At 37.8% G+C, this 24,071-nt stretch overlaps 1 protein-coding gene across 2 annotated transcripts; it reads left to right on the forward strand.

Moving 5' to 3' along the window:
- The first annotated feature begins 619 nt into the window (after positions 1–619).
- Positions 620–22,110, forward strand: CEP43 (centrosomal protein 43). Of its 2 annotated transcripts, none has more exons than XM_030499343.1 (12): positions 620–935; positions 6,567–6,620; positions 7,651–7,705; positions 8,362–8,450; positions 10,261–10,395; positions 11,152–11,235; positions 14,485–14,702; positions 17,048–17,157; positions 17,743–17,811; positions 18,539–18,578; positions 19,258–19,351; positions 19,791–22,110. In XM_030499343.1, the coding sequence occupies exons 1-12, from the start codon at positions 846–848 to the stop codon at positions 19,863–19,865; spliced, it is 1,113 nt and encodes a 370-aa protein (XP_030355203.1). In that variant the 5' UTR covers positions 620–845; the 3' UTR covers positions 19,866–22,110. The 2 variants fall into 2 exon arrangements, with proteins under 2 accessions (XP_030355203.1, XP_030355204.1); XM_030499344.1 differs by having other exon boundaries at positions 17,048–17,109.
- Positions 22,111–24,071: the final 1,961 nt, after the last annotated feature.

Raw genomic sequence — 24,071 nt, forward strand, 5'->3', positions numbered from 1 at the left:
TTAGAAATTAGGAAGAAATTCTTCACTGTGAGGGTGGTGAGGCGCTGGCACAGGTTGCCCAGAGACGCTGTGGCTGCCCCATCCCTGGCAGTGTTCAAGGTGGGACAGGGCTTTGAGCAACCTGCTCTAGTGGAAGGTGTCCCTGCCTGTGGCAGGGGATTGGAACTAAATGACTTTTAAAGTCCCTTCCAACCCAAACCATTCTATGATACTCAGCACTACAACAAAGAAAGCTTTATAGCTTTTTTTAAGGCACAGTAACGTTAAAGCCTTGTACACCTACGACACCATCCTCCACATTTAACATCACGAACACGCTGATTACAAAACAAGGACTCAAAAAGCCCCTTTTTAATACTACTCGACGCCGGTGGCCTTGTGCGCAACGAAGCGAGGAGACCTCGCCCGCGGCCTGCCGCCCGCCAGAGAGCAAGGACAACATTCTCCTCACTAATAGAGGGGAGACTGTTTACTCCTTAAACCCGTTTCGGTGCCCTTCCCCTCCCGCTTATAGAGAGGGAGGGGCCGAGGGGAAGCTCCTGGAGAGACCGGCTCTGCAGTTCAGCTGTTAACGCTTTAAATTTCCCGCCCGCCGCTCGCGGCACCGGCGGCCCTATTGCTTGTTGGCCGCCGCAGTTTCCCGGCGCTGCGGACAGCAGAGGCAGCGGGTGGCCGCGGCTGCTCCGCGCCCCCTTCGGGACCGCCGCTAAGGGTTGAGGCCGGCCCGTCGCGCCTCGTTTCCTCGGGCCCGCCGCTGAGTCGGTGCCGCAGCCGGGAGCGGAGACGAATCTGCCGGGCCCGTGCTGCCGCTAGCGCGGTTTGGGCCGTTGTCAGGGAGAAATAAGATGGCGGCCGCGGCGGCGGAGGAGGACACGGAGCTGCGGGACCTGCTGGTGCAGACGCTGGAGAGCAGCGGCGTGCTCAATAAGATCAAGGTGAGGGGAAGGAGAGCTTCTCGTCCGCGCACACGTCGCTCAGTGGGGAGGAGGGAGCTCTGGCTGGCGCTGGAGGTGGTTAACGGCCCCATGGGGTGCCTTGAGGGGCGCTGAGGCTTCACGGGTTTCGTCCCCTCTCGCTGCCGTTTCCAGCCGGAGTTCCCGCCTGGGCCCTGTTTCGGCGTGGCGGCCTGGCGGTGGCTCCTGTTTTCCCCGTGCGCTCCGCGGCCGCCGGGCCTGGGGTTCAGCGGAGCCGCGTCCGGCGCCTGCCTCGCGTGGTGGAGCTGGTACGCGCTGGACGCGGAGGCGAGGGCCCGAGGCCTGGCCGCATTGAGGGCTGCCCGCGGCCGCAGGACTCGCAGGTTCACCCGGGCAGGGAGAGGGAGAGCGGCTCTCGGCCGCCGCAGGCAGAGCGGCGCCCGGCTTTGCGGTTTCGCTCTCGTAGATACCGTGTGGCCGCAGGAGCTCTCTTGCTGCTGCCAAACCCGCTGGAAGCGTTCAGCCGCCGGGTGGTGTAGGACACAGGGTAGGGTTTCTCCCTGTTTCGATACGAAAAGCCCCTGTTGAAAATTCCAGGCAGGAGTTCTTGAGGGTTGCTGTTTAAACATTGTTCTTGTGCGTGGGCTACTTGAGCTGTGTCTTGGAGGCTTGATGAATCTGGAGACTCTTGGGGGATGCTGCCCGCCTACAGGGAACAAATGTACGTGTTAAAAAAATATATGTAAGATAGTGTTACGGTGGAGCATACACTACTTCCAAGCCTGTGATGTAGCCTGAGCTTGTGTCAGAAAGGATGTGAAAACTGGTTCCATGAATTCTTGTTCAAGTTAGAAGCCTTTAGTAATAGTTATTGTATATAGCAAAGGGTCATACAGATCCTGTTTGTCTCTCACATAGTGTTAACCAATAAAGATATGGTGATAATACAGTGATAATTAAAAAAAAAAATCACAAGCCAATTGGATCATATTGAGCACATGAACTGTAGTTTCTTAATTCCTATCTTTGTATAGTATGCAAGTTTTCATACTGTGGTACCCAGTTTGAGTTTTGTGTAAATATCTTCGTTGTAGTCTTCACTATTGTGTAATGCTGAAAGCATGTAGTATCCAGTATGGTGTAAGGTATCCTTAAGGCAAGCTAGCAAATGATTTGGAAAAATACAAACTGCATCCTGCTTACCAGGTTATGTCTCTTATATGCCTGCACAACTTTCAGCATCTCTACTATCTCTACTTTCTGTACTCCAAGATGACTGTCGTATACCTCAGTAGATACAGAGCAAGACTGGCAGAGCATTAAGAATTTTAACCACTGGTGACCACCCCAGGCCACCTTTTCTTTAATCCTAGAAGTTACTGTTTGGTAACTGGTGTGCTTATGGTTAAGGCTGTTCATTTGAGGAATTCATGGTGTTTTTTCTTAGCAGTAAACCTTAATTGGCACATGAGTTTGACTGTTGCTTGACAGAATTTGTTCTGCTAGTACCTTGCAAAAAGTCCATTGTCTTCCAAAAGAATTAAGGTTGAACAAGTCTTCCTAAACTGTCAGCTTTTAACTGAAATTAGATACCATGCCTTAAAAACAAACAAACAAAACTGTAATCATTCATTCATTAAAATAAATGAAACACAGTTGCGATCAACAGCAGTTATGGATTGCATCATAATTTTTTAATTATGTGATAGAACTGAAGGAATGCTTACACGTTATCAAAGCAGTTGTTTATCTTGTACTTCAGAATGAGTACTGACCATTTTATTTCAAGATGGATGAGGTTAGAAAGCTAACTATAATAATGTATTTGAGATTTATTGAGGTAAATACATTAAAGAGACAAATATGTGGTCAATATAAAACTGAATTAGTATGAAGCACTATAGGTAAAGACAGCTGGGAACGATTAGAATTCAAAAGGAATTATTTTGGTAAATAGAATGTGTCAGACTGTCAGCTAATACATGTTGTAACTTAATGACTGAGTGATTTTTAGAAAGAAACTTAAGGGTGATACCTTTGTTCTCTAATACAACCTGATTTTATAATGGGTTGCAGTTTATTCTTATTTTGAGATAACAATTTTTCTATTTACCTTAGACTTTGAGCAGTGGAATACTTAATGAAGTCATATTGTGGAAACTAGATCTGTAAATGTTTGCCACTTGCAGTTGAGAATTTCCTGTCTGCACTGTGTGTAGATATATGTAATTTGTTAATCACTGGAATTAATCTGATGGATAAGACTGCTTCCCAATGAATTCTGTAAACGTACAGAATAGAACTGTGGATACTTGTAGTTAAGTGAAAATTATCATTGATGCTGTGTGATGCATGCTGTAGAAATAGAAATGCTCTTCTGTTCTGAGGAGAATATGATCTTTCTCTTTCCCAGCGAAGCTGTTTTCATCACAGCTAGAATCACTATGATGCTACTTACTGTGTTCCTTTGTTATCTTACTTTGTTTTGGTGGTTAGGGCTTAAGCAGGGAGGGAGGAGCACACTGCCACATGCTCAAGGATGAGAACACCACTGACTGCAGATGGAGGGTGACAGGGAGGGTACTGAATAACACTGGTAGTGAAGTTGCTGTTCACAGTTTGGCACAAACTTTGGGTTTGTGATGCATATAAGCTGGTATGGGCTTTTAGCCTGATGCACACAGGGTTTTGGCCTGGGGTGGTCACCAGTGGTTAAACTCCTTAATGCTCTGCCAGTCTTGCTCTGTATCTGCTGAGGTATATGACAGTCACTTTGGAGTATAGGAAGTAGAGATGCTGAAACTTGCGCAGGCATGTGTCCGTGTGCCAGTAAAGTTTACATATGCAAGAGATATTTACTTGTGGATGCGTAGGGTTCTTTCATAGCACTGGAGCAGATGGCAATTATACATGCCAGTGCTTTGCCTGGAATGTCTGTAAACCGTTTATCGCAGCAGCGATACATTCTTTTACCCTGCAAAATCTTACTCATTACTTGAATTATTTCCCTGCCCTAAACATATATTTAACCACACTGCTGCATGTGTTAGTAACAATTCATGAATGCAAGCTTGCAGGAGAGTTTTGCATCTCCAGCTAGGCCCCTTGCAGATCTGTGAAGTGAATGTCTCCCTTATTAACACTTGCTGAACTTGCCTACCCCTTACTTCTTGGGGAATGCAGAAAGTTGCATGCATGTGGCTTCAAAAACTGTGTTCATCTGCTTGAGTGGATTAAGAAGCGTGGCAGCATGTGCATTTAGCAAGCTGAAATTTGTTCAGTTTTCTGCTAATGGGTCTTTGATGGCAGGGGGAAATTCCAGGGTTTCCTCTGTAAAAGTTGCAGGACTCTAAGGGTTTGTAGAAATGATGTTGAGAGATGCATGAAATGACAGCAAGGCTTTGTCAACTAGCACACAATGTTATGCTCAACTGTATGTGTGCAAAGCATTTTATGATATTAAAGTGACCCACTTTTTGATCTAGTATTCCATAGCATGTCTAGATCAGTGGTGTGAAGCCATTGCTTGTTCATCTAAAATACTGCTTCAGGAATAGAACGTATGAGTAAAGTGTGATAGGAAAAATTTTACTGAGATCTCTTTGGAAGGTATTGGGATGTTTGCAAGTGAATTGTATAGCTATGCAAAGGAAACCAGTGGGCAAGGATGAGCACTATCCACAGTTTGTACTTAGTGCCTGTTATAATATGTTATCTTGGTCACTGATGTGTATACATGCTTTGGGGCATAGAAATGACTTTCCTATGTCCCCAAGTGCTTTCCTATTGGAAAATGCTGTCTCAAGTTTTGTCCTAGGACAATAAGCTGTCCTGTTTAAGAGCTGGACAAATGCGTTCTAGCACAATAAAAGACAAATGCCTCAATAAAAGAGAACTCCAGGGACATGCTACATACCTATGTGTGAAGGTCAACCTGCTATTCTGGGGAATGGCAACATCTGGGAGAAATTGACACCATGTCATTACATAATGAGAAGTGGAAGAAAAGCACCTCAATCCATATTTGAAAGCTGCTGGGTTGAACTTAGAGGAGTGGAGCGAGCAAATAATCACAGTTATGTGAAAAGCAATGACAATTGTGATGTTGTTCCTCTATCTCAAACAGGTCACACACTGGATCGGCTGATGTAATGGCAACCACTTTCAGACAACTTTGTTCTATGGTCTCATGATCCAGACCCTTAAGGGGGTTTACCCCTAGCCCCATGAAATGGCTGTTGTCTTTTATTTTGAGCAGTTGTAATAGCCAGTCTGTTTCACAAATGCTTTGTTGTTATTCTTGTCCTTTTATGTAAGTATACTTGGTTTCGGTAGCATCAGTGGAAAAGAGTGAGCATTGCAACCATCTAAAACTTTTCGTACTGACATAAGGCTAAATAATGAAGTTGTTAGCTGTTGGTTGGAAAGCTTTATGTAAATGGATTTTGTAAGATAATATTGTAATTAATGGGTTGTAAGAGGTTTTGCTGATGGAATACTGTACCCCAGCACCTGAAAAAAACATAACAGTGTCTGTATGACCATTGCATACAATTGTGGTAAGTGTTTTATACCTCTGATGCAAGAAAGTTAAAAAGCTTTCCTATTACTTTTTATTCTTTGAAAAGGTGTGTTTGTTGGTTTTTTTTGTTTTTTGTTGGTGGGTTTTTTTTTTATGGGAGGGAACAGTCACAGGGTAATCTGTGTTTAGTTACCTTTTGTAATATATGTGAGAAAATCCAGCCACTCTTCATGCTGTTCTTATTCTTAGTTATGGAAATTAGTATTTCTTTAAAAGCTTGCTTTCTTCTTTGCTCTTGAGAAATCTGTTATAGAAGGTAGCACTTGCCTTCTATACTTCATCACGGCAGTGTTATCTACTGGTCACTTCAAAAGGTCAGATTTAGAGTTGATTAAAGTGGCAAACTACTTCATCAAATGTAATGTGTGTTGTTCATTTGATATGTTCAATGAAAGAAGTAGTGAAACTGTAGGGTTAAAAAATATTAGAAAATAGGCCAGGCTAAAACTTAAATATTCAAAATAGTCCTTAGAAGAATTCTGATCCTTAATATGAAGATATTAAAAATCAGTTAGGTAAAACCTCACTACAGGAGTATTTGACTGGAATCATGCTGTCTTTTCCTTGAGAAATTCAGTTTCTTTGAGTGTGGTCTGACAAGCAATTGCAGGAATTTGTATATCTTAACATTAACTTTAAAAAATGTATTATCATAAGCTGTTTGTTCATGTTTCCTGAACAAATTGTAAATGAAGGGTAGGTGCTTCAGAGCTGTCTGAAAGAGCTGGATTTTTAACTCTCAGAAGAAATTAGTAAGAAATAATGTAGGTAATTTGGATTTTTTTTTTTTTTTTTTTTTTTGTGTATGAAGAAATAATTTAGAAAGTCTTTCACCAAACACCCTTCCCACTAACCCCTTGTTCTCATACTGAAAACTTCTTTCCCAGCCTCAGGTCACACTGTCTGTAATCTTAAGTGTTTTAATTGCTCCGATATAGATTACAAGCAATGCCAAATTGCTCGAGGAGAAACAAATAGCTCTTAAGCTACTTGCTGACTCTTTGCATTCTATTTGCATAGGGAAAACAGTGCTTGTAGAAATGCAGTTTGTTTTGTTTTTTATTTGGCAGGCAGAGTTGCGAGCAGCTGTATTTTTGGCACTAGAAGAACAAGAGAAAGTGGAGGTAAGAAGGCCTTAAAAAATAAATTAAAACACTGGCATCTTGACAGTTCTTCATGTAGAATTAAATATGATAACTTTAATACTTTGTGAAATGTAACAAGAGAGAATTATTTATTGCTGCACAAGAGACACAAAAAGATTAAAAATTGCTTAAAGAACACAAAACAGGACTGTCAAGAGTTTTCTGATGTTTAGAAATAGGAATTGTTATATAGCCCTTTGAAACTGTAGCTTTAAGTAACTATATCTCTGCTGGTTTTATATTGCTTCTGTCCAATTGACCATAATAACTAAATGTCTTTTCTATCAAATAATGTCAGAGAACAACCTCAGACTATCTGGAGAATAATAGGGCTGAAGAGAGATTTGCTGCAGTTGATCTAGGCTCACCCTTTTTATGGCATTTAGAATTTGGTTTGAAATATCCCTGAACAATTTTGACAACCCACATTGATTTATCTCTGTTTAAAAATCAAAGTTAAAGGTGGCAAATTTAACAAGGGAGGAAAAACATTCTCATAATCTCTTTGAAGATCAATTAATAGATGAGTATTGATTTGTGAGCCACTAATTAGCCTGGTCCAAACTTTGTCAAGATGATTTGTAAATTCTCATTGTTTTTAAAAAGGTGGGACTGAATTTCTGTAAACTTGGCACAATATTAGAGGAGCAGTCTGGGAAGTATATTAGAGTAGGAGTCTGGGAAGTTAACTGCTTAACTTACCTTTTTAATCATTAAGTAAAGAAAAGTCAGTACACTATTAAGAATTTTGGTGAAATTATTCCAGTTCTGTATCTTTTATAGTAGAAATAGTGAGACAATTTCAGTTTGCCTAAATGAATGTATGGCTCTGCAGCTTTTATTTGTAGGTAATAGAATTAATACAAAGGTAGATTTTGAAGATGTGATTTGCATGTGCCAGGCATCATTGTGGAACAGTGTACACCAAAATGCCAACTTGCTGTGGTTTTCAATTTCTTGCTAGCACAAAGATGATCTTAATTTCTGTTTGCATTTTGTTTTTTGACAGAACAAAGCACCTCTGGTAAATGAAAGCTTGAAAACTTTCTTAGGTACAAAAGATGGTAAGTTCTTTAGTATACTTCTCAAAATACTAAAAATATAAAGCAAAGGATTAAATCTTTGAATGTTTCATTAGCAGTACAGTTTTCATGACATAAAGAATGCTTTTGTTCCTGTCAAATGTCATGGTTACTATTCATTCAGAATAGAATTCAATCTATTATTTGTGAAGTTAATATTGCTGAAGTTGTATTTTTAACTGAAGTGACTAATGCACTTTAATACTGCATGATAAGTTATGATTGTGCTAATTTGGAGCCATTCTAGACTATAGAAACAGTAACCAGTGAAAACCACTACAGAGGTACAGTAGTGAATGCACACATAGCACAAATGTCAAAATGATGTCTTTAAACCAACTGAATAGTAAAAAAAAAAAAAAATGATCTTACACCTGAATTTTCTAAGCAGTCAGTATTTATGCTCCTGCAGTATTGCTGCAGTTATTGAAATAAATAACTGATATGATGGCTGAGTTAGAGATTATGGAATTGGTATGCAAATTAGCTATGTGGTGGTAGTTTGCTGAATGTCTAAATGATATTTGTAGGAGTGTTGAATCAGTATACTTCGGTACTGAAGCCATGTTAATGTTAAATCTTTGAAATAAGAATTGTTTCTATCTGGTGTGTCTTTACTCTTCTCATTTCCTTTTTAGGTCGTTTGGTAGCAGGTCTTGTTGCAGAATTTCTACGTTTTTTCAATCTTGATTTTACATTGGCTGTTTTCCAGCCTGAATCAAGCACAGTAAGATATATTGGGTTTATTTGTATGCTATGCTGATTGTTTGGAGTGTGTGGCAATGAATACAGAAGTTATAGTAGATTTGCTTAAGCCACTTGCTTGTGTTTATTCTAAGTAATTTTTTCATGTTTAGTCTGTAAAAGGTACTTAATTGCCATAAAGACATGTATTGCAGGAAAGTGTGGTAATATGAGGGAGTATTCCCTTTATCAAAGATGAGTGCTCAATAATATGTTAATTTTGAATTAACAAATTACTGTTATATGATTTCAAAAAAATATTCTATACAACAGAATACTCTTGCAACATTTTTTGCCGATAGTTTTACTATGTCATGATACTAAGTTAGTATTGTTACATGAAAATTATGTTAGTAATCGACTCTGAGAGAAATTTCAGTGAAACAAAGGGCTTTGTGCAGATGTATGTGACAAAGTGATTGAATAGTTCAGTTGGAAGGGATCATGTAGCCCAGTCGGTTGCTTTTAGGCTTTTGATACTGAGCTAGAGGTTTTTCATTGTATTTGTCCCTCTGTCTCTATTTATGATATAAATGTTTTAATAATAAATTTGAGTTTGAAACATTTCCATTTAAGTGAAGATTTTCTCTTTACACCTCATACTAATTTTTATTCTTAATGTCACTTTAAATATATCAGAAGTTAATTTATTAAAAATACAGCTCTTAAATCAATTAACTGCCTTCTGTTTCTCAGCAATTCATGTTTCTTTTTAGGTGCTTAATCAAAGAAGATCCCATACACCCTTGTTCTTAGTCAAACATCCTTAGATGCATTTATTACACAAGGACACATCTGTACAAAGATTCATGTTCGTGCTAGCAAACAGTCATGCTTTCTGTCATGATGTCACTCACTCTTAGGAGCAGTGCTTCATGTGCATTGTAAAAGCATCTCATGCTCTTTGAAACACCTCCTTCCTTTTTCCAGTAAAAGCATCTTTTTCACCTAATGCAGTGCATATATGAAACTTAGCCACGGTTAAGAAAATTGGCCAAGAATGCTGTGCATAGTGCTGAAAGATTTTTCCTTTGTCTTCCTCTACTACACCCTATTTCCGAGAAGTCTGTTGTGTTGTCCCTTTATCCTCCATGTTGACTAGTGATGGCTTGCTTCAGTATTTGCTTGACCAGTGTTTTGATAGGAAGCATCACTAAGTAATCGTAAGAATTCAAAATGAACCGGTGCCCCTTGCATTTTTGCCATTCTGAGGTCATGCCAACCACCCTGGGTTTGCTGCAGCGTTCTGCTTCTGCTATAATGTGAATTACAGTCTTTAAAAGTGTATTTTTTTTTTTCCTCTCTTTTTTTCCTTTTTTATTTGGCTGATACTGGATTACTTTCATCCCTGCTTCTGCCCAAACCCGTGTTTTTTTTTAAAGCAAAATAGACTGAAAGTAAGCATTGGCCTATGCTGGTGCACTTCTATATGCACTGGAATGGGGACTGTCTGTCATCTATGAATTTACTGGAACAACTGGCTAGGTGTCCTGGGGTCCGCTTTTGAATGCAATAGGCTAAACTTGACTATATAAATCCTGATGCCTGATAACGATGAAAATTTTCATATTTAAAACAGCTTTTGGTGGTAATAAGTTCAGGTACAGATCAGAAGTAAATGATGCAATAGGCTATCATTACCTTAATATACACGCAACAGGAAGTCTTACTCACTGTTTAGTCAAAATATTGCTGTGTTAAATAGAATCAAAAAGCTTTAGGAGTTATATTACAATATATATGTAGTGTTTTCTGACAGTTATTTCAGTGCTGTGATTTTTGTTTTCCTCCAGATAAATGGCCTTGATGGTCGAGAAAACTTAGCTCGAGATTTGGGAATTACAGAAGAAGGAGGTACTGTGGGTGGTCCCCTCTTATTGGAGGTTGTTCGAAAATGTCAGCAGAAAAATATTTCAGGCAATGGAGAAGTAAGTAGTGTTAACATGTCATGTCTTTTTTCATAATTCTTTATTTTCATTTCAGTGTTGAAAAGTAAAGAATCCTTAACTATTGTTGTAGTATATGTTTCAAGTCTTTATTAAATTATGCCTTCAACATAACTTACAAGAAAAAATGTTGAAAAATAAAGATTGACTATTCCGTTATTTTCAATGCCAGCCTTGCACTCTTGACTAATATTCTGCTACAACATAGTAACACAGAGTGAACCCAGATAAATGACATGAAACACTGTTGCTTATTTTCTTATTTTTACTGTGGTTTAATGACACTTTCAGCTGGATGTATTTTCTTTGGCATACTTCTAATTTTAATATAACTTGAAAAGCCTAGAATTGGTTTTGTTAAAATCTTTAAAGCTGTTCTGAAAACCTATGTATTTAAAACTAAATATATGAAACTGTTAAACTACCTGAGGGCAATGACAGTAATATTTTAAAGGAATATATAATTAAGTTGTAAATTAAATGAATGAAATCCAACCAGTTGCATTTGATTAGTCTCTGTCATGATTGTGGCTTGAAAGAAAATTCTCTGCGCCCAAGATGTATTCAGTACCCCAATGAAAGCTTAAATTCAGTAGCTGTCATAGACTTCCTAACATAGCATCATGGTGTTGCAGTTTATGTGCTGTGTGAGTGAGGATGGTAGCCTTGTTTCTTGTTAGATGGTATTATGACAAAATTCAATATATTTTTAAGAAATGTTTATCTGAAACTTTCTAGGTGCCTCCAGTTCTAAGTGATAGCCTGTGCCCCACATCAAAATCATCTGATGGAAGGTCAAGTACACACCCTGTACCAAGTAAGGTAAGATTGTTTATGTATAATGAAAAAGCTACATAACATACACAAGATAAGTAAAAGAGAGAACTCCTATGAAAATGCAGATACAGCAGCATACACTTAAATGATCTGCCAAGTCCTGTGACTTTCTGACTGGGTAGGTGACAGTACATACACAGAGTCTTGTCTGTTCAGGGTTGGCTGATTGCTGCTTGGTATTGATAAGGTATAGGGATACATCTGTCTTTGTGTTGGGCCCTGTGGTTTGTTTTTTTTTTTCCTCTGTTGCTTCCTGTTAGCGCAAAATCTGTTACTAACTAACATCTTCCAAGTCATTACATTTGGCTGGAACTGATCAACAGGTTGAGAATTACCGGGAAAAAGTAGGACATGGAAGGGGGCATGATCACTTAAGCCTCTTTTCCACAAGAAACCAGCTACCCACCTCACTGAGTTAAAAAAAGAGGGGGGGGGGGACACGACACACAAACGGGGGAAAAAAACCAAAACATCAACAACAAAACCCCCGAGAAAAAAACAACAAAACCCCCTGAAAAACAACTAAGCACAACAACCCTGATTTAAGTAGTAAATTTTGTTCAAATTATTGATGTGATTTGATCACATAAAAAGTTATAATAGTTGGGGTTTTTTTTGTTTGGTGTCCCCCCCCAGTTACTGGAAATAACTTGGAAGCTCTCCAACTCATTGCTGAAAACTGATAAATGTAATGTTGCGTGGGTTTTGTTGTTAGTTTATTCATTTGTGAGAGGGAGTGATAAGAGAAAATATAGCTCAGTTTGGAAGATATTTCTTGCTTGGCACCAGCTTTTAAATCAAATCCACTAAAAAGATCTGAATGCTGATTTAATATCACTGCTAATAATAATGTTGCTTCATACCTGAGCCCTGCTTTTGTCTTGGAGTGGTTCTGGATTAGCTAAGAACTACTAAAGAACTTCCTATAACCCTCCCACTAATGTACAGAGTGGTCAGTTAGTGTCCACAAGGTTACATCCTTTTCATCAAAAGGACACCCCAGTCATGTTTTGCTGACACATGAAGCCGTAAGTTGACGATGTCCATGTGTTTACCAGGCTTCAAGGATAGTCTTTCCTGATTAGAGATTCGTTAGCTCTGTTTCTTAATCTGCCTACACAAGGGCAAAGCCTCCTCTCCTGCTATCATTTCTTTCTTTGTCAGTGTTGTTCACCTTGAGGTTGTAGGAGGCTCTTGTATCTGTTCAGGCTTCTCCATAGTAACACAGGTTTCAACTTTTTAACTCTATGCCTATGGAGCTTGAGTGACTCTAGTCGTATATACTCTCTTACTGATGGGTGTAAAATAAATCCTCTCACTTTGCTTTTAGAAATACAAATCTAGTTTCCTTGTTTGGCAGCCGCTGTGTGGTTTATCAGTACATGGTGCCTTCAAGTTCCCGCTCCTGCAGGGAGTATAACAGAGCCTGGCTCCGGGGCCATCGTTCAGCTCCACCTTCCATTCAGTTTCTCTTAGCATATGCCAAGGTTGCAGGGTTGCCTGGAGAACGATCACTGGGCAGATTCCATGCATTCCAACTGCATCCCATCCTGGAAGTAGCAGCTGCATTTTACCCTAAGGTTTCCTTAGTGTTATATTTAATATAACTTTGGAGGTCTGGGGGCAGGTGGTCTCTAATTTCCCCCGTTTTCCCACACTGATGTGATGAGGTTGTAGGTAGAATATAATTTCCAACAAGTTGTAATTTATGATCAAGCTTTTTATATTCTTTATACACATCTTCTATGGCAAGCAAATAATAATTCTATTGCAGTGGGATATAGATAAACATGTTCTGGAAATGCTTTTCATAATATATTGCTGAATCCTCCATGAAAATATGTTTATTTCAGAAACAGGAGAAAATTGGTTTCTGTATGGATGTCTCCTCATAGAAACAGTAACAGCTGTTGGTTGAACTACACCTTCCTCTAAGTAGTGGGTATCTTCATGGGACTACAGTTCTTGGATACATTTTTTCCCGTCTCTCTCTCCTTGGCAAAGGCAGGATGGGAGAATATTCTGCCTGTGCAACATACTTGGAATAGAAATAATGCAGAAGGAGGAAATTTTAGCCAGTCTCAGCTGGAGCAAGATGGAAGTTAACCTAAGCAGTTTAGACTTCCTGATTGAAACAAGATTCTCTGGTGGTTTTTCAGCGAACTTGTGAGCTGAACTGGCTCTGACTGTGACTTGGCAACGAATATATGTAATGTAGAAGGGAGTGTGTTAGGAGAGACCAAGACCACAGCTCTTGGCAGCAGCAAAGAATTACGTTTAAGTGCAAGTGTGAAACCACATTCTGACTTATCTTATTAACACCATTAGTTTGAAACCCAAGGTAAGCATGTTGCTCTTTGAACCTTTAGCCATGGTTAACCTATCACTTCAACTTGAAATCAGTTATTTAACTTTAGCAGAACTTTACAATATATGAATTCAAAGCAAATGACAATTGTAGGTAAATTTGAATATTGTTCTTTGGGCCACAAAGATATGATTTGAGCTGTATTACTTGATCTTAAGAATTAGCATACAGAATAGTTCTTAGACGCTTGAGTATCTGTACAACAGAGCCATAAGCATGATACAAAGGCTAAAAGTTATGTACTTTCAAAGTATCTTGCTTGTGTCATTTTTGGTTTTAGTATTTGGAGGGAGAAGGTGTTATTAACTGCAGTTGTCTTATGCTTGCTGCTTTAAAACTAGTATATTGCAGAGACACTGTTTAATATGGAAGTTGGAGTAATTTGCATGGGTTTAAATTGTTGGGTTTTTTTAAGACAGTGGCTGTAACTAACAACAGCTGTTTATAGATGAATTTCAAAATAACGCTAATAAAGTATCATGTAACTTTCAAGCTGTAAAACAAACTCCCCTGTATTCAAAGCTAGGAGGTAAGAGTCAGTCTGTAGATTTCTTTATTTGATGACCAACGTATTTTAAAATTGTCTGCTTTTGTAATAGAAGTGATCTAGGTAGCAAAACAATTCAGAGGATGGAACAAAAATTTTTAATGGCAGCAACAATAAAGAACACTTCCTTTCTGAAGTGGTAAAACATCTTTTTTTCTCTTGCGTGATTCCTGATGATACTAGTAAATTCCTGAGCACTAGTAAATTTAAGCTAACATCTTAAAAAGTGATGGTAGGTGTCTTTTATATTGTGTATGTTTATATTAACACTTACAGTATCATAAGACATAAATACTTCTTTCATTCTTTATCTTTCAAGGCTGCTGAAACCACTCAAAATGATACAAGTGATTCATCAGGGGAAGGAAGCAAAAGAAGCATTCATTTTCTGCCTAATGAAACAAACCTAGATTCTCAACTAGAAAACAAAGACTTAAATACCAAAGAAAAAAGTGATCCAGGTGTGGATGAAGATGATGTAGAGGGAGATTCTTTTTTCGATGATCCTATACCCAAACCAGAAAGAACTTATGGCTGGTAGGTAACATGCAAGTTCTATGTTATACAGGTTTATTTTTGTCCTCAGACCTTAGAGAGCTATCTGGTGTTTGATTATTCACACTTGTAAATGTGAGAGTTTAGATCTGTTCTGTAACATTTTGTTTCTGAAATGTGCATTTCTATGAATCTGTTCTTTGAAATACACAGTGTAATCTGGAATCTCTTGCATGTACCAGAAGTAGAAAAACCTATATCACTTTAAGGTACATAATCTAAACTGTATAATGTCTCCAGCCTATTTGTTTGGTGCAGTGGACATCTGAGACACAGACATCAGTGTTTCTTCTTGCAGCAGAGCTGCAGTGGTGGTCAGTACTAAAGGGATAGTGGTTTAGATATCTCTATTGAGAAGTGCTGCAAGAGCATTTCAAGGTGTTCTTTTGCTGTCTTTGAGTAATTGGAGAATTGCTGTAGTTTAGTAGAGATTGCCAGAAGAGGTTGCAGAAGCATTTGCAAGTTTGCAAGCTCCCTTCATGTTGGCTTTTTGCCCAGTTGTTGGCAGAACAGCATAAACTTTTTGTATTATTGCTGCAGTAGATGCTTACTTCTGGAATGGCACCATTCTGGTACGGCACAAAGCATTCATGCCAAGTAAACTTGGTCTGTTTTTAGTAAACTAATGAACTATTTGAGAAAGATTATATATGATACAGCTTTCATTAGATGTATTTATTTGGAACAGAATTTTTTTCCTCAAAGAGCAGTGATTTTTCTCTGGAAAACGTTGTGTGTTACAAATAACCCTCCTATGGTATTTCTTTTCTCTTTTTCTTATTGGGAATATCAAGATTAAAACTGCATCTGAGTGCATTTACTCTTACTTCTCAGGAGCAAATTTAACTTGTCTTTAACCAAAGTCCAACCATCCTAGCAGGAGGTGGTATTGCCATAAAATAGGTTTAAATTATAAGTTGGGAAGGCTAGAAAAGGCTCAAGAAAGTTCTGGATAATAATGATATTTACTAATTTCTTACTGTTTGAGCATTTTCGTATGAGAGGATTGGAAATTCACTTTGAAATTAGGTAAACAGTCTTTCTTTAAAAAGACCATCTGAGAAAAAGACTCTTAATTATTCAGTAAAATAAGGATTTTTTTTTTTTTTTTCCTAAAAGAGAAACTTCCTACAGAAAAACTGATTTCCAAATTATGTCTGTAGTAGAGTCACAGTCCACCAAGTAGTAACTTGAATCTCATCATGTTTTTGTAATGTCGTCATTATAGTAAGATTTGCTGAATATTTTAATGAGGTAGAAACTAATTTTAACTGAGCTGTCTCTGCTGGGTCTTTTGCTTCTGCCCCCTTGGTAGCTCCTCTAGAGAAGAAAAAAGAACATACTCTTCAGGTGTTCTTTTGTAGTATGTTGTGCTGGTGTGCGCAGGTCCCAGGGCATGAGTAAATAGAAGAGATGCCAGCATTGTTTGGTGTGCAAAAAGGTAAATTCCTTATGGGATCTTTGCCCATTCCTGTGAGGAGGGTGCATTAGAGAGGAAGGGAGCAAGCGGTCACTAAGGACAGAGTAAGAGATGATCCAGACTTTCATTGTCCTTAGGCATCTGACCCGTTATTCAAAATTTGGAAGTGTTTACATATGTGATGATATTTTGGTGATATATAATGAATGATTCAAATTTTGTCCATTACTAACAGGAATAGAATCACGGTAACAAACAGTTCTGGTAATACTAAATGTGTAAATCTCGATCTCTTTTAAATAATCTTTCTTTATTCTTTAGTTGCAAGTAAATGATTTGAACTCAACACTTCACATTGACATTCAATTGTGAACATTCACAAAGTATGTGAATGGAATAGGTAGTAGCCGAGTGAACTTTAACACATGATGATGAGATCTGTCATGCTATAACTGAGAGATTTTCATTCTGTGAACTGACTGCTCTTAGGGTTAATAGTTTTGTCAGACATAATCTCCTTTAGTTCTAAACCAAACTAATTTGAATACTAATTTATATCTGAATCTTTCTTCTTTTGGCTGCATTTACATGTGGGGATAATGAAAGGCCCCTTGATAAAAGCAGTGATTCTGATGAAGATGCAGGATCTCTGTCTGTGAAAGAAAGCAGGCAGAAGTCTTTGCATAGGTGAGAAAGTGACTTTCTTACTGAACATCTTGCTTGATACTTGTGCCAGTGAACTGATTATTGTTTCTAAGTCTGTAGAATAAATAGGTTTTTTCCTCTTGCTCTTTTTGCTGTAAATATTGCTGGCCTAGTTTTGTGACAGTTTAGTAAATATAGAAGAGAAAATCACTATGCACATCTTACAGCTCAGTGGAGTACTTATTTATTTGGTTTGTTCTAGGAAAACTGAAGCTAATAAAGCAGGAGGTCTAGCATCCCTTTCTGATGCACCGCCTCTGAAAAGTGGGTTAAGCTCTCTGACTGGTGCACCTTTGCTAAAGGAGTCTGATAGTAAGTTTTCACTTGTTTTGTGTTCTGATGACTGTAGGAGGGATTCTCCATAATGTAATGAATGATCTACACAATCGGATGCAAATCTGGTTACGTATGTGGCCTCCTTCTGGTTGTAACATGCTTTTTTCACTGAGTGATCACATACTGATTTTGATGTATTATTGGGATAATTATGTTTTGAAACATGAAATTCTCATCTACATGGATTTTTTTTTTTTTTTTTTTGGTAGAATAGTTTTCGGGAATATGAAATTCTACTCAGTTTTTAATTGAAATTAACTTACTCCCATCTATTGTTATCTTACATTATTTGTATAAGTTCTTTAGGGATATTTGCCTTCATGTTGTAAAACCTGGTCCTGAACACTGGGAGATTGTTCCTGTTTACTACTGATGTTTTTAAATGTTAGCAGAGTTCAGACCTGAAAACTGCATATGATATGACCATACTATACTATAAAATTATATAGGGTTAGTAATAAAAGAACACTTCTTATAAATGGCTGATGGGTATGTTTAAGTGGGATCTTATTAAAGAGTCACAGTCAAATTTCTGATAGAAATGCTTTTGTTTTGTTACAGATTTGCATAGAAACACTGTTTTGAAAGACCTGCGGTTGGTGAATGCAAAACTGGGATCACTAGAATTAGGCAAGTAACTGCTTTGAGGAAGCTCTGATATTTTTAGCTGTAAGCTCTGGCCTGGCTTAGAGGAGTCTGAGAAACTGAAATAAGTAGTGAAGGAAGTAAAAGCTTTTAATCAAGATTTTAATTCAGTATGTTTAACACTGCTGTAAAACTTTATGGAGGTAAGAGCAAGATATGATCCAAAGGAATATAGAAAAGTGAAAACTGCCATCTTGTATGTGGATTAGTATTTTACACATGCAGCAATAACTTGATTCATTCCATGCATGTTTGGTAATATCAAGTGCTAAATTCTGTTGTCTAGGCTTCTAAGAAAAGAGGGGTTTATATTTGTGGAAAAAAATAGTCAGACAAGCCTTACTGTTTTTCAGTGATAGATTTCCTTGCCCTTCACACCTTTTGAAAGTTGTCCTGTAAGCTCTAGGAGCAATATGATGTGATATAAGAACTATCAGCTCTATCACAGAACAGAGCTGCCAAGTCTTTAGATTTCATCTTCAGTGATGTAGACAACATCCTGAAAATTTATGTTCAATTTCAAAACAGTTTGTGTAAATGAGGTTGAGATTTATTAATGACAAACATAAAGTAATGTTCTCTTCCTAATCTGCACAAGTAATTTAATCTACTCCCACTTTTGCTGGCTGTCAAACCATGTATTTTGGTGCAGGAATATATTCTTTTGCATTTCTTAAATTGTTTGATTGATACATTTTTAAAAATTATTTAGGAAACGGAGATGATGACGAGTATGCTGATGACTTCAACAGGTAAGAGAAGGATGATGCTGCAGTACCCTAATATTTCATGCATTATAAGGATATCCACTAGCATGCTGGAACTATTTCATAGTATTTAGCTGGTCACTATTGCTGGAATCTGTCAGTATCTCTGAACTCCTTTAAACTTGTTTGCTATTTTAATACATATAGTTACAAATTAAAAAAACCCAACCAACCAACCCCCAAAACCAACAGATCCCTTTTGTGCAGGGGGTAATAAGTTCCTTAAAAACCTAGTGCTAACTTGAAGACAATAAGTTGTTGCTTTTTTTGTGGAAGGTGTTTGGGGTTTTTTTCCTGAACCAGGCACTTAACAATGTTTTAACACTTTAATTAATGCTGTTAGACAATGAGTACAGTGTATGCTGAAATATTAAATTAAAAATAAAGCATCATGGGTACTCAGTAATAAATATTTAACAGCCTCACGATGTGAAGGTATTGGTGTTGTAAGCTGCAGGGGTGAGGCCTAAGTATTTATCCGTATCTGTCATGGCTGCATCTAGGTAGAAAGCCTTTAGTTAAGGGTTTTTAAGTAACTTCATATTTAACTTGCTAGGAAGTGAAATCTCAATCAAATGTGAGGTATAAAGTAAAAGTGAATGTAATACCTGGATGTTCAAAAAGAAAGTCTTATTTCTACATTTATGATTTTCTTTCTCTTTAGTACTAGTCATCGCTCAGAAAAAAGTGATATCAGTATTGGTGAAGAAATAGATGAAATTTCTGTGGGAACAGAAGAGTCAATTGCCAGTGATAAAGTATGATTCTTTTTAAATTATTCTTCTTGATGATCTTCTTGTCTTGACTTTTTTAGCCTTCCATGAAGGAATATGCCATTATCATAGGCTCGTTATATACATGTTAAGATTGTATTATTTATGTTCTGTATTTTTACACCTAGTACTCCTGCCAGGTTAGATACAATACAGATTAAAAAAACCAAACCAAAGATCTCGCAGCAGTTGTTCAGTAGCACAATTCACTGTCTGTGTCCAGGCATGTGAAATGTATTTGAGACTGGTTTAGTATCCCACACAGGAATGTCTTACCTATATCTCAAGAACACCTCCTAAAGGAGTGTGAAATCTCACTGAAAAGGCTTGAGGCCAAAAGGATGGGATGATATATGAAGGACTACAAGAAGTAATGTTTACTGTTTCCATGATTTCTGACTTTGTACTTCCATTTATTTCCTAGCTTGAAGGCATCACGCAAGACCTTACTATTTCTCAGTTAAGTGATGTGGCAGATTATCTAGAAGACGTGGCATAGAATTGGACAGCAAAAATGTTTCATTGTGCTGGACTAGAAGACTGCTGTGGACTGTTAATTTCAGACAATCACTTCTTGCTGGAACGTCCACTCTATTTGTGCCTTGTGTTTCAAAAAGACTATACGTGGAGAAGGCTTTTAAATATTCTTAACAAGAACTAAATGAAATATTGTGTTCCCATTTGAGTCTAATATTTTCTTCATTTGGTTCAGCCAGACCTTTTACAGCAGGAGGTGGATTTTCCACGCAGGATGTCCATTGCTGGCAGTGGGCATAATAAAAACCAATTGATAAGAGAACATCGTCAGAGAAGCATGTGGCTTTATAATAAACTTGCACTGTTATTGTAACAGTCTGAATTTTTTTTTAAAGATAACCAAAGCAAGAGCCTTCAGAGGTAGTAGTTCAACTCACACTTTTTACCATAATTTTGCCAAGTCAGTATGTAATACATATTTATGGTAATTCTAGCCACAATACCCAGTTGCTTGAGACTTACTTGAAACTGCTGGTTTTCAGACTCTTTTGAAAGTTGGACTGTTTTAGGCACATCACATTGAGAGTATTCAAACTCTCAAGTCCAAATTTAGCTAAATTTAAGAGCTAAATTTAGGACTAGTCTTAACTCGCACTATTCTTGTTTAAGTATGTTTTTCAGACCATTGATGTTGAAGACCTAAGCTGTTTTTATACATGATAACTTCATTTATGTTATCTGTTGTTAAAGCATAAGAAGTAATTTTGTAAGGATCCACAAGTTAATCCACAAAGGATTAACTAAATCTTAGTGGTTTTTAAATTTTTAGCAATGTAGTAATGGTTTGTGGAGCTTTTATTACTGACGGCTCTTCATGTGCTGTAAGCTCACTTTCATTCTTGAAAATCCTTATTGTGTAAAAATGAGCGCCAAAAAGTGAAATCACTAACCTTGTTTTTCAGATTGATTGCTGTACAGAAATACATCCAAATGTTTAAAAATACCATACAGAAGATGTTACAGACACTAAGTTCTAGCTAGGAGCAAATTCTTGTACTTTCATTATACTTTTGCAGAACAGGGTCAGTAATGGAAACATTGACAGTTCTTTAACAATACTGTTGTACATGGCGCTGCTATAACATATAGGTCATCGACATTTGTAATACTGAAACAAGACTTCAAAACGTGCACTTTCTGAACATTGTGAACACACTTGGAAAATATACATGTAAGTGGAATATAAATAACTTAATTTTGGGATTTTTTTAAGGCTTTGTAATTTTTTTTTGCAGGAACACTGTTGGCTGCTCATCAGTGATCACCACGGTGGAAGTAGCATGCTAAACTAAAGCCATTGGTTAAACATATATAGAGCTGCTACTAGCACTGGATGCTGACTTAAATCTTTGTTTGCACTGGGCCAGCAGGCATGGAGCAGTGCTGGGAAGTTAGGCTTGTACAGTACATGAATGATCTGAGAGGAGAGAAGAAAAGTGTGCCTTTTATTTCTGTGCACCCCAAAACAGCCAGCAAAAAGCATTAGGATATTTAGTCATGGTGTTAACTTTGTGCCATATTGTAGCAGCTGAACACAGAGCAGAATTTTTTTCACCCCAAAAAATCAGTGTGCCATAGACTTCAAATAGCAACAATGTTGTAACATATACATCCTGTGGAAAAAAAAAAAAAAGAAAAAAAGAAAAAAAATCCCTTTGAGTATGAGGGAACCTGTGCCTCAAGATACTGTGTATGAGAAGTTTGTTTGGGGCTGGTTTGGGATTTTTTTGGGGGGAGGGGGTGTTGTTGAGAAGTGCAACAGCGTGAATGAAGGAAATAAAAATCCATTTGAGCACCTGGGAACAAGTGATTTCTGATATTCATTTTTTTAAGCTGTATGGAATAATGTAGAGGCAGTGGTTTTTTTAATACGTCTTGGGAAAACATGATGTTCTGTTAGCTGTAGATATGGAGCAATTTATCATACCAAAAGAAACAAAATCTTTGCTAAATGATTTCTAATTGCATTTGAAAATGTGGCCTTTTAAATAACTAATTAAGTACTTTAAGTGTGAACATGACTCTTGTTAACAGCAAGGTGGTGTTGTCTTACCTTGGGGGTTAATTGGAGACCTTGCATTTTGGCTGTAATTTAAGGAAATGCCAAAAAGTATGAAGTGTCCATGCTGTTCCTCCTGTGGACTCTTATTGAATTGTGTGTAATAACTCAAATTGCAAAATAAAGCTGTTGTGCTGGCCGAATTGTATTTTTGAGTCCTCTTGAACCAAAGATCTTAAATTTAGGAAATTGAGGAAGCCCTGTGGGTTTTGGGGGCTTTTCTTGAAAAATGTTCTCTTCAGGGTTAGTCTGGTCTGCAGTTGAGAATGAGAGCGTGCTCAGGTCTCTTCTAAGTCTAAAGGATCTTGCAGTTCCTGATGGTGAGTCCTGAAGTCTGATGAAGACCAGACCGAATAGGGTTACTGGGTGTCAGTCTGAGTTATCAAGTGGTTTATGATTCAACAGAAAGGGAAAAAATAATCCAGTCTTGATTTGCAGAATTTTGTGGTGTTTACAATTGTTAGTCTGAGTTACTGAAACATGACTGGCAAGCTAAGCTTTCTTGGTTGCTTGTGCTGCTCTACGTTTCAAACTGCATTGTTTGGTATTTTATGTTAGGCTTCTCCCTGAAGGACCTAATGCAGTTAAATACCCAACCTCATCTGTATGAACCCCATCATAAAAAATGGGAATGTTCCTGTCTAACTGTTCTTCTGTACTGCTTCTGCCTTTTTGCAGACATCTCTGTTCACAGAGAGGGAAGTGTCTGAGAGGGTCACTTAGGACTGGTTTGTGCAGTTCTCTACTAGCTAGGTCTGGTTAGAAGCATGCTTTCTTGTTAAACACTCGCACTCTGTAATTTGGTTAACAAATCCTCTGATTTCCAGAAGTAAAAAGTTCAGGACTAAGCTATGGCTGACAGTTCCTTATCATTAATGTGGTAACGAGGGTGGATTATGAAAACAATACCTGTCTCACTTTTTTTGTAGTGAAGTCACTATATTCCACCCATCTTTTTTTTTTCCTCTTTTTTTCTTTAAGCAAAATGAGAAACCATGCGCATCTGATAAAATTTCCTCATAAGTGATATTTTCTTCAGCTGTAATAAAACCACTCTCAGCTTCAGACTAGTTTGATAATTTAGTCCTTATTTACACAATATATCTAGCTCTTGAGGCAACTTAAATGCCAGTGTAACTGACAAGGTGATTGAGTGATGATGATAAAGAAGGGGGGTTACTGCTTCATTTGCTTTTTAGCATAGTAATTTTCATCGATGAAATATTTTCTACAAAGCCTAGCCTTCTTTTCTGGAAAGAATGCATCTGTGGATATTTCAGTTCAGTTGTAGCTAAAAGCTAACAAACTTCTGGGTTTTAGCATTGTCTAGGCAGCAGCAATTAAATCTTGCCAAGATGACTACAGTGCTTCGTGTTCATTTCGGGAAATGCCAGATGCGTTGGTTTTGGTAGGTCTTTTTGGTTTGAGGTTTTCATTGTAAGGTAGAGCCAAAAGAGAAGTTGAACTGAATTGCAAGAGGTGCAGTTTTGGTAGATACTGTAAGTCATCTCATTCAGCTTGAAGCTACCTCTGCAGGCCATCTATAATGAATTCAGTACTGCAGAAATAAAACTTGCAGCATAAGACTGACTGTCTTGGATTTCTACCAACAAAAAAAAGCAATTGGGCTATTCAGGGTCTGAGATACCCAAAGACTGAAACTCTGTCAGAAATGCAATGAACATAAAAAAGTGGCAGCTCTTTTGTTGGTATGTCATGAATGGTGTTAAGTTCTTTTCATAAAAAGGGGGTGGAGGTGGTGGGGAGGCTAATGCCCAAAAGCCCAGTAACCTCTAGTTTCTGGGGTCGGTCTACTGGTGTACTAAAATTTGTTGCTGTTGTGATTTTTTTTTTTAATATATATATTTTTATTTTTTTAATATAGAATTTGGAATATGTCCATGATGTCTTAGCATCAAACACAGTTCAAAACTTGTTGTGTAACTTTTCCCAAATCATTTATTCTTTTTAATATATTTCAGAGGGCAAAATATAAGTATATACCTTGCTGTTTAAACAAGTGCCTATTCTTTCTCAGGCCTCAAAATGCACCACCTTAGTTAAGTCCATTGTACCTTTGGGGGAAAACCAGTCAATAAAGGGATGAGT

Source organism: Strigops habroptila, chromosome 10 (genome assembly GCF_004027225.2).
Source record: "Strigops habroptila isolate Jane chromosome 10, bStrHab1.2.pri, whole genome shotgun sequence".
Classification (NCBI taxonomy): Eukaryota; Metazoa; Chordata; class Aves; order Psittaciformes; family Psittacidae; genus Strigops; species Strigops habroptila.

Coding starts and splice junctions, on each gene's coding strand:
- CEP43 (XM_030499343.1), top strand. CDS start 846: ATGGCGGCCGCGGCGGCGGAGGAGGACACGGAGCTGCGGGACCTGCTG. Junction 11,236..14,484: donor CACACCCTGTACCAAGTAAG/GTAAGATTGTTT, acceptor TTATCTTTCAAG/GCTGCTGAAACCACTCAAAA. Junction 18,579..19,257: donor TATGCTGATGACTTCAACAG/GTAAGAGAAGGA, acceptor CTTTCTCTTTAG/TACTAGTCATCGCTCAGAAA.